Below are 11,465 nucleotides of genomic sequence, written 5' to 3' on the forward strand. Positions count from 1 at the left end.
GTGTGTGTGTGTGTGTGTGTGTGTGTGTGTATGTGTAGAGAAAGAGATAGACAGGGAGAGAAAGAAAGAATTCGAATGACCCCCCCACAATCACTGCTGTCTCATTTCGTCGTCCAACTTTCATTTCTGTTTTCCCCGAATATCATTTGACTTCAAGATATTACTTACATTTATTCATTTAGTTATCTATTTACGTATTCATGTGTTTGTTTGCTTACTTTTTTTTTTTTTTTTTTTTTTTTTTTTTTTTTTTTTTTGTCCAGAAGATTTTAGTCTCCGTCCAAAAGCTGCCGCTGCTACTACTACTACTACTACTACTGCTACTGCTGCTGCTACTACTACTACTACACTGACCTTGCAGCACCTTCCGGAAGCACGTGGTGTCTGTGCAACAGGCTGTAGAAATCACCGCCTGCCATGAAGGGCATCGCCAGGTACACCTTGCCCTCCGTTTGAAAGCTGTACCTCAGCTCAATCACGAACGGATGCTGCCCAAAGGACCGCAGAGCAGAACAGAATATATATATATATATGTGTGTGTGTCTTTATTTATTACCAAGGGGTCACAAGGACTATTAAAGGAGGGAGGGAGGGTGCAGGGTTGTGGTGGGGGCGGGGAGCGGGAGGGGTGAGAGGAGGGGGGTTGGGTGGGGGGTGGGGGGGGGGGGTTAGTACATTGAAAAGAAAAAAGATAACAAACAGAATTCGAAAATCATATACAAATACGAATACAGTAGAATTTTGGACGCACATGCATGTGCGCATCAATATATGAAGTCGTCCATGCACACACACACACACACACACACACACACACACACACACACACACACACACGATTAAACAAAAAACGCACATCACATACTATATGTGGACAGGGCTGAAGACTAGGTCTTCGGGTAAACGAATAAACAAACAAATGAATGAAGTAATAAATAAATTAATGAATGAATGAATGAATGAACAGATAAATAGATACTTTACATAAATAAAGAATAAGAAATAGATGAAGAGTAATGATCAATCATCAACCCATCAAAACAATCTGTCACTAAATGAATGCTTCGTTTGTGTGCTGAGCCCGGCCTTTCATATCACTCTGTGCTGAATGTTAAAAACAACGACGACGACAACAACAACTTCTTCTTCTTCTGCGTTCGTGGGCTGCAACTCCCACGTTCACTCGTATGCACACGAGTGGGCTTTTACGTGTATGACCGTTTTTACCCTGCCATATAGGCAGCCATACTCCGCTTTCGGGGGTGTGCATGCTGGGAATGTTCTTGTTTCCATAACCCACCGAACGCTGACATGGATTACAGGATCTTTAACGTGCGTATTTGATCTTCTGCTTGCATATACACACGAAGGGGGTTCAGGCACTAGCAGGTCTGCACATATGTTGACCTGGGAGATCGTAAAAATCTCCACCCTTTACCCACCAGGCGCCGTCACCGTGATTCGAACCCGGGACCCTCAGATTGAAAGTCCAACGCTTTAATCACTCGGCTATTGCACCCTTCGACGACAATAATAATAATAATAATGATAAAAACATTAAGAGTTTCTATATAAAACGCATTTCCCTTTTCAATCTCAAATAATGAAAACAAAATACACGTATCTAAGAAATGGAATTCTTATTCTTCAACAGCTTAACAAACATCACATAACCTCTTTTCTCTCTCGGAATGTTTTGCAGAATCTTCCTTGGTCAATATTCAAATCGTGTGCCCTTATATTCTGAGTTTACAAAGAGCTTGTGTTTGTGAGCAGGGTTGATTTTATCAGTTAAATAAATCTCAGTTCGAAAATCGTTTTTCTTTTAATTTTGATGTAGAAGTCCGTTCTGTTGCTTTTATATATATATATATATATATATATATATATATATACTCTGGTTCCAAAATTGTATAGATCCATTTCTTAGTTGTTAACGCAGAGGAAATATAAGTCTGCTGTTACTAGATGCAGACTGCTGGAGAACACGTGTGTGTGTGTGTGTGTGTGTGTGTGTGTGTGCGTGCGTGCGTGCGTGCGTGCGTGCGTGTACAAACTTACCTCGACAATGGTCATTATATCCCTTTCCCGCACAACGCTGCTGCCATGGCTCTTGGCAATGACAAATGCCTGAAACAGTGAAAGACGCCACTGTGAACAACCACAATCATTACACACACACACACACACACACACACACACACACACACACACATACTGTCTCATCACGGAGAGGTCACGTGTTGGGGACCTAGGACTTGAATGAGTTGGGAGGAGGGGTGGGAGAGGCAGAGGCGGACGGGTGGAGGGGGGCGGGGAGGGGGGGGTACCAACTTTCCCTCCACCCTATTTTTTTTTTTTTTTTTTTTTTTACCAGAAATGTTACAAATTTGACTTTTCTAATTACAGTTGGAATAAAGTAAGGGGGGGGGGGGGAGGGGGCGTGGGGGGGGGGGGGTTGGCATGGGGTATAAAGTGATTGTATAAATATACACTGGCTGTTGTAAGTGCCATTTGCCAGAAAAAAAGGGAAGGAATAAAAGAAAAAAAAAAGAAAAAAAAAAAAAAAAAAAAGCAACAACGGAGAAACATACCTTCTTGATGATCTTCATGGCATACAACGCCTCTATATCCACTCCGTCCTTCTTGCGTACCAACAGAACCTGCAAACAATTTCGCAGTCAGCATTGAAAAGTTCGATGGAGTTGATTTTACACGCACACACACACACATACACACACGTGTAAATAATATTTGCATTACATCCACGCTAATTATAAATACATGTTTATTACATAAAAAAAACCTTTTAAAATTTGGTTCGCAAAAACGAAATATATTATGTACAACAGTTGACAAAGCAGTAGTTTGAGAAGAAATACATAAGCATAATTTTGAATTTATGGATACAATAAAAAAAAAAAAATAAAAAAACAGCAACAACAAAAACCCACCAAGAACAAAACAATACAACACATATTATAAGAAATACTCGAAAGGAGAAACAAGTAAATTAACAAGTAAACAAATTCAATCTGTAAACAACAATAATAACACTAACGATAATTGGAAATAAACTTAAAGACAGACTTACAAATTATCTGGCATACTATGTCATTGTCACATTTCCAGCAAAGAGCTTAAAATTAGAAATATTAGTATTGTACTGTAGTGGAAGTATCTTTTATTCCATAGGGGTTCATAGAAGCAAGATTATAAATTATGTAACAGTGTCTCTCATTGGTACTGAAGTAGCTCTTCTATTTTTACAGATTTCTGAATGGCTCATCACACAGTTTATACAATGAATGTTCTTCGATTCCGTATCTATAAATGAGCTGCGATCTGAAAGCACCGAATTGTGGGGACTGTTTGTTGAATTTACTTCTCTGCAGAACGTTTTCAGCAAGTAGAATGATCAGATAAAAAATAAAATTAAAAAAGTCGTCGGCAGCAAAAGCATGTGAGTCGCCAAATAGAATCAGTTCTTCATTTAATTGGACATTTTGTACATTATTGCATTTGTTATTGTTAAAACATACACTGAGGCATTTGCACGGCAGCTCCGAACAACGCGAACACACACATACACACACACACGTGCGTGCGCGCGCGACAGCCGTGACGTAATCTCCTCCCTCCGAACACACAATCTCATACTGTTTCGTGGTGCTGTTAGACGTGAGACAGACAGACAGACAGAGACAGAGAGACAGAGACAGACAGAGTGGAAGACAGAGACAGAGAGAGACAGAGATATAGATAAATAAAGAGAGAGGGGGAGAGAGAGAGATTCAGGTCACTTCGCCAAGAGCTCAAAAGAAGGGAGGTAATTATCTTCTAGAAAGCAACTTATAAAAGTGCTCTCCCTTGTCCAACCTTGCCCCGCGCGTGCAGCCTCCACTGTCTTACTAAGGTTATCTGAGTTATGGGTGATTCACCAAAGTACTGCTGAACATGACTCAAATCTGCAAGTGACCTTCGCTTTATTTTTAATATCTGCAGCTTCTTCTTTTTCTTCTTCTTCTTTTGTGCCGGTGTGTGTGTGTGTGTGTGTGTGTGTCTGTGTGTGTGTGTGTGTGTGTGTGTGTGTGTGTGTGTGTGTATGTCTATATTTGTTCAAAATAGAATTTAACTATGTGCCACCTTTTAAGTATTATTATTTTATTGTGCGCCTTTTAAATATTATTATTAGTAGTAGTAGTAGTTTTTTTTATGTATTTTTTTAAAATTTAATTTAATTTTATTTGTTTTATTATTAATTATTATTATTATTATTATTATTATTTTACTTCATTTATTTTATTTTATTTCACTTTATTATCATTTATTTATTTATTTACTTTTCAATTGATTTTTTTTCTCAAGGCCTGACTAAGCGCGTTGGGTTACGCTGCTGGTCAGGCATCTGCTTGGCAGATGTGGTGTAGCGTATATGGATAGGGAGGTGAGGGGGGTTGGGGGGTGGGGCGAATGGTAGCTTCTACACTGCACGCACTCATTGTTTCAGTCATTTTCTGTAAACGTGCCTGGACATGAATTGAACAGTTTCTTACAACTTGAACTCACCTTGCCGAATGCTCCTTTCCCAAGGTGTTTCAGCGGTTCAAAACTGCTGAAAGTCATCTGCGGGGGGCTTACTAAGCTGCTGTCAACAGGCAGCAAATCCTCGTCGTCTGCGGCCTGAAAATGAACACTGATGATGAATATTGTAAACTATGATACATATATAGTTCAAAAACCGTCAAAAGACGTTTCGACGTTTACTGAACTCGGTTGTCAGAAGCTGAGGCCGCGTCAGATCTTCACTGATTATATATATATATATATATATATATATATAGACACACACACACACACACCTGTGGGAAGTGCTGCGCATCCAGAATCGTCCTCTTCTCCCATATGAGGACACACACTGACAGATAAGCCTGCCTGCCTACTCATCCGTCAGACCGACGGGAGACTCCATCATATCCATTCCGTATTCAATTACTAATATAAAGAACATTTTTTTTTTTTACTGATGTCCATTCGGCTCTTGTCGATGTTGACGATTTTGAAACATGTCAATATAAAACAACAACAACAACAATAACAACAATAACAACAACAAAAAAAAAATAATAATAATAATAATAAAATTAAATTAAATTAAAGAACAGTTTCACATAAAACTATCTAGACAATACATACAAACACTACACGTTCAAGGTACGACGCGGAGATCGAATTTGTATTTTCTTCTGTATTTTCTATTTCTTTTTATCACAACAGATTTCGCTGTGTGAGATTCGGGTTGCTCTCCCCAGGGAGAGCGCGTCGCTGCATTACAGCGCAGCGCCACCCTTTTTTTCCCCCCCTGTGTGCAGTTTAATTTGCTTTTCCTGTCGAAATGGGTTTTTCTACAGAATTTTGCCAGGAACAACCCTTTTGTTGCCGTGGGTTCTTTTACGTGCACTAAGTGCATGCTGCACACGGGACCTCGCTTTATCGTCTCATCCGAATGACAAGAGTCCAGATCACCGCTCAAGGTCTAATAGATGGGGAGAAAATATTGGCGGCTGAGCCGTGATTCGAACCAGCGCGCTCAGATTCTCTCGCTTCCAAGGCGGACGCGTTACATAAGGGCCATCACTCCGAATAACAACAAACACACACGTAGAGTCCGCTGTAGGGAGACAGTTTCAGTTTCAGTAGCTCAAGGAGGCGTCACTGCGTTCGGACAAATCCATATACGCTACACCACATCTGCCAAGCAGATGCCTGACCAGTAGCGTAACGCAACGCGCTTAGTCAGGCCTTGAGAAAAAAAAAAGGTGAATAAATAATAGATACGCTTACACAAATAAATAAATAAATAAGTAAATAAATAAATAATGATTATGATATTAAAAAAAGGTAGTAGTAATGGTAATAATAATAAAATAATAATAATAATAATAATAATAATAAATAAATAAGACAACAATGATGATAAATAAGCAAATAAATGTAAAACATGAAGACACACATTCACACATACACCCACACACGCATAACAGATATGCACCAAACATGCAGTTTCACAGTTATGAAAGCACAGTCAAATACATATAAATGTACATGAGCTGCAACACACACACACACACACACACACAATTACCCTGCACCTCCTCTACCCCCCTCCTCCACACACTCATTTCTGGTCTATGTATCGCAGCTTCCACGGCACACACACACACACACACACACACAAACGCTTACTTGTACAAACACACACACACACGCCCATATCTCCCACCCCCAACCCCCCACACATATATACAAAGATATATATATATAATATACACGTTCCCATATCCTGTTGCTCCCACAGTGTAGGCACACATACACTCACATACCTCATCCTCTACCCCACCTCTTCCCTGCACCCCCACCTCCCCCCCCCCCCCACACACACACAGAGACACACACACACACATGAACAGAACTCTTCTGACACTTGTGTACACTTACACTCTCACGCATGCACAAACGCACTCAAAAACACAGACACACACAAACACACACGCACAGAGGCTGCCACTGACTGGCCGCAAGAGGGATGGGAAAAGATCTCTGATGCCAAGAACATGGCGTCTAGTGTGTTGCTCAGTCTATTGTATTTGGAAAAACCCACAGAAACTCTGTTCCGTTTTGAAGAAATTTGCGCAATGTTGGTTTGGAAATGATGCCGATATTTGTTTGATTTGCAAAGCATCGTGCTCTACCTTTCATGTTAAACTTACGGCCGCTCCCTCTCTCTGCTTTTATTTCTTTGAGGCAATCGATCGTTGGTGTTGCGTTACCAGCAAGTCTGTCAGCTCGCTCATTTCCCTTAACTCCTGCATGTCCCGGGCAGTATGACCATGTGAGTTTTTTAATCTGAAAGTTGCGCATTGCTTTATGCCACTCTGGGCTTCCCATTCCGTTTTCAATTTTCTGTATGAGGTTCATTGAGCTGTTAGAATCATGGCATGTTGGTTTCCGGGCGTATGGATGGACGATAGCCACTGGAGGGCATGTGTCACAGCTTCAACTTCCATCGTTAGGCTGGAGGTTGTGACTTTGTAGGCAGCATTCTCTTCCCTGTTTTTCCATTTTGTTTCGCACTGAATCCCCAACCGGATTGGTCTTTGGTGACTGAGCCATCTGTGTATATGATAATGTCCTCTTCTTTACTGTTTTCTTCTATGAGTAGCTTCACTTCCGCATCAGTTTTGCCCTCTGGCCATTCCCGACAATGTCTTCCTAGAGTGGGTGAAATGGCTATATTGAATAGATGGTTGATGTTTTCGGGGTTTTTCTCCCATTCTTTTGTTTCTTTCAGGTCTTGTAGTCGGCATACTAGCTGGATTGTGTCTTCTGCTTGCCCCATCCAACAAAATGATACTCACCCTCAGGCAGCTCAGTCGTGCTCTGCAAAAGCGGCGCACACCTGACAGACCTCTCTGCAAAAAAGACAAGACAAAACACGTGAATGCTATGATGATGGAATCTCTCGTCGGACCGACGGATGAGTATGCATTAGACTTATCTGTCGGTGTGTGTCCTCATATGGGAGAAGAGGCTGATTCTGGATGCGCAGCACTTCCCACAGGTGTTGCAAGGGAAAACGTCTTCAGAAGTTGAGCCCTGCTTCCTTCGCTCACGCTTCTCCTTAATGGCCAGCGTTCTCTTGTTTTCAAACGTCTTTATGCCACTAGAGCACAGCATTCTCCAGCGAGAGCGGTCCTGGGCATCAGTTTCCAAGGAAGCGATGTCTATGTCACAGGCTTTGAGGTTTGTCTTCAAGGTGTCCTTGAAGCGCTTGTAGAGTCTTCCAAGTTCGCGGTGGCCTTCCGTCAGCTGGCCATACAACAGCATCTTCGGGATCCTGCTGTCTGTCATGCGGACAACGTGTCCTGTCCAGCGTAGCTGGCACTGGATCAGCAGGCTTTCGATTCTGGGCAGGCCGCTCCTCTCTAGGACCTGAAGGTTGGAGACCCTGTCTTGCCACTTTATACCGAGGATCTTTCGTAGGCATCTCTGGTGAAACTGCTCAAGTTGTTGAATGTGACGGCGATACGTCGTCCATGATTCACAGCAGTACAAGGTGGTCAGCACAACAGCACTGCAGGTTTTGATTTTGGTGCTGAGCCTGACGCCTTTGTTCCACAGCCTGTTGCACCTGCCAAAGGCGGAGCTGGCCTTGGCAATGCGCGGCGTCACTTCTGCATCAAGGGCTCCGTTGCTGCATAGGATGCTGCCCAGGTAGCAAAACTTGTCGATTGATTTGATCTGTGTTATCGATCTTGATTGCAGGTGAGGGGGAGGCACTGGCGTTCTGTGAGCTAGCTGGTTGGTACATGGACTCGGTCTTGCTGAGGCTGATGGCGAGTCCAAAGCGTCTGCAGGAGGTTGAGAACCTGTCCATGTGGAGTGATGGCCTAGAGGTAACGCGTCCGCCTTGGAAGTGAGAGAATCTGAGCGCACTGGTTCGAATCATGGCTCAGCCGCCGATATTTTCTCCCACTCCCGCATCCAGAATCGGCCTCGTCTCCCATATGAGGACACACACCGACAGATAAGCTTGCCTGCCTACTCATCTGTCGGACCCAGACGGAAGACTCCATCATCATAACTATGAGTTACTGATTTTATTAACAATCTGATTTCTTTTGACTAAGTTACTGAGCAACTTAAACAGGTCATATAATGCGAATTAATCTTATACAACAACGACATCTTTAATACTTCAACAATTATTATAATAATCTTTTTATATAAAAATCAACAGCAAACATTCAATGCTAGAGAAACGGAAACGAAAATGATGGTTGAAAATATTCGAATTCATGTCAAAATTCATTCGAGGCAAAACCGTGATAAAGATATAAAAACAACAACATCTGCAAGAGCATACGTGCGCGCACACACAGACAGACACAGACACTGACTCAGACACACACACACACACACACACACACACACACACACACAGGTGTGCGTCACACAGTAGCAACGAAGAATTGAATGTCAATATTCCGTCTCAGTGAAAACTGATGGGCGAGCGCTTTAGTTTACCGATAATGATTACATCTTCTTAAGTGGTAGGACGCCAAAAGCTCCTGCTGGGGGGGGGGGGGGGGGGGGGGGGGGGGGGGGGTGGCGAGGGGTGTTATCACCGTACAACTCGTTGGAGTGGGCGAAGGGGGAGATCCACTGGGACATCACAGGCCCACATGGGTCAGATATCTTGATCCGAGCAGACAGCTATGTTCGCTTCTTCTTCAAATACGACCCTTTGTTCAGTTCTGGTCAGTAGTTAAGCGAGTTTCCTTGGTTTAACATGAGTGATGTGGAAGGAAGGAAGGGCGTGTAGGGCGGAGCTATTTTAAACTCTCTGTGAGGTGGTTGCTGAAGCGATCTTCACAGCGCTAAATTTGCCTAGTGGCGCAAAAGGCACCTTTCTTAAGTCTTTGGAATTAGCGTGGAATCGGATAAACTAATTAAAAGCAAAGCAAAATTAGCGCTGCTAAGATCGGGCTCTAGTAATACAAACCAGCTCATGATTTCAGCTGAGGGGGTTTATCGTTGAATTGTGACGAGTCAAATACCCGCGGCCGGGTATTTTTGGCCAACTGAAGGAGAAGCTTTATTTGCCAACGTAGTAGTGTGGCTATTCCCTATCATGAATAACCTAGGCGTAACTCTTCTGTTCTCGTTAAATTAAAACATTCTCTCCGACAGCAGTCAGTCTATGCAGGGTGAGGGATGGGTAACTAGTTAGTTAGTCAAAATAAAAACTGAAGAACGCTTTCATAGGCGTTTCTCGGACTTTGCCAAAAGCTCGCGATTGTCTAGTCTACAGCCCACAGGTGTGGCGTCACACAGTAGCGTCGGTTCCCCCCCCCCCCCACCCCACCCCCCTGCCCCCCACCCCCTTCACCTACCACCAAGCTCCCACTCGACCCCATCACCCGTCACTATAATTATACTTCCCCCCACTTAAGGAGTCCGTCGATCGGGTACAGTTGGCCCCAAGTTATTCAGTTTGCGAGTCCCCACTGCCCCCCCTCCCCACTCCCTACGCCCCCCTCCGATACCCACCCTCCCCATCCCCACTCCCCCCCCACCCCCACCCTCACCCCTATCCCCCCAGGACTGAACTTAAGATCACAACCCCCTGATCCCGTTCACACATAGCTAGCTGTGAGACCATGCATCGGGCATAGCCAGAGGCATGAAAGCATGAACACCTTCACTGAAGTGAACATGCGTGAAGTCGGCTCTTTTGTGCGTTCTTGATCACAGTCGGACGCAGCCGCCGAAATACGTGACTATGCCCGTAAAGCAGTTTCCTTGCAATGCAATGCTCGCGTCACAGTGAAATCAGAATGAACTGGGAAACAACAATATCGACTGTTTTCCCACTGTTAGCAAAACAAATCGCTTCCCGTTTGTTAGCTTAAAATTAGTTTGTCATGTGTTTTACGCAATAAGACAACAACAACACTGACGGGGAGGGAGAGAGAGAGAGGGAGAGAGAGTTTAATTATTTCCTTTAAATCCGTTTCATTTATACTGAGAAATATATCTTGATTTTCAACAGAGATGATAAAAATTTTTAGTGAATACAAATTGTGCGCGCGCGCGCACACACACACACACAAAAGAAAAAAAAGAAAAAGAAGAAGGCGGAAAAAACAGAAAAAACCCCAAATCATATCATCAAGTAAAAAAAAGAGGGTTTTTTGACTGTACTACTCAGTGAAGGTCACACACACACACACACACACACACACACACACACACACACACAGACACACACACACAAAGAGCGAGAGAGAGCGAGCGAGCGAGCGCTGAGAGAGAGAGAGAGTTCAAACAACAAAGACTTAAGCATCTAAAAATGTGAACATTAATAAAAAGACTCACAAAGCTTAAAACCGAATACACATGCTATTCATTAACCATATCCATATCACACGTGATCACCTTTTCCAGTCCTTAATTAAGCAAGCATACTTGTTAAATTTCCACGTTAAAAATTAACCGAGTCAGGTTACTGCTAATAAATAATTAGCTGCATTTGTATGTCAGTTCAAACTAATTTACGATAATTTTCAGGCTTTTTCAAAAAATCTAAACGTAAGATTTTTAATAGAGTGATCTCTTACCGAAATGAAGTTTCCGTTCTGCCTCTGCGCTTGATCTTCCACGTGTGCCATTTTCTAGGGACGATTTTTTTTTTTTTTTTCCCGCTGGAAAGAATCAAATGCCTTTGGTTTTTGTCGAAGTAGTAAAACACTCAGTATTAATCGATTCAGTCTGAAAATGTCCGGCCAAACTGTTCTTACTCGTGACAAACCATAACCGTTGTAGAACTTTCCTTCACTGACGTGATCCGGCAAAACTGAGCCCGGCGGACACAACCCAGCTGAAGCCCGCAAGGTAATGGA

The 11,465-nt window shown here is 42.9% G+C and overlaps 1 protein-coding gene across 1 annotated transcript in view; it reads right to left on the reverse strand.

Moving 5' to 3' along the window:
• The window catches only part of LOC143301604 (ribosomal protein S6 kinase alpha-2-like), a 22,338-nt gene extending 11,104 nt beyond the window's left edge, over positions 1 to 11,234 (reverse strand). Inside the window, exons 1-7 of the mRNA XM_076615998.1 lie at positions 11,184 to 11,234; positions 9,194 to 9,225; positions 7,419 to 7,440; positions 4,570 to 4,683; positions 2,595 to 2,663; positions 2,062 to 2,130; positions 355 to 488 (exon numbers count right to left, since the gene is read on the reverse strand). Of these exons, the coding sequence (XP_076472113.1) occupies positions 355 to 488; positions 2,062 to 2,130; positions 2,595 to 2,663; positions 4,570 to 4,683; positions 7,419 to 7,440; positions 9,194 to 9,225; positions 11,184 to 11,234 (491 nt within the window). The remainder of the gene's footprint in view (positions 1 to 354; positions 489 to 2,061; positions 2,131 to 2,594; positions 2,664 to 4,569; positions 4,684 to 7,418; positions 7,441 to 9,193; positions 9,226 to 11,183) is intronic.
• Between the last annotated feature and the right edge of the window lie 231 nt (positions 11,235 to 11,465).

The sequence above is a fragment of the Babylonia areolata genome, chromosome 27 (assembly GCF_041734735.1).
Source record: "Babylonia areolata isolate BAREFJ2019XMU chromosome 27, ASM4173473v1, whole genome shotgun sequence".
NCBI classification, from domain to species: Eukaryota; Metazoa; Mollusca; class Gastropoda; order Neogastropoda; family Buccinidae; genus Babylonia; species Babylonia areolata.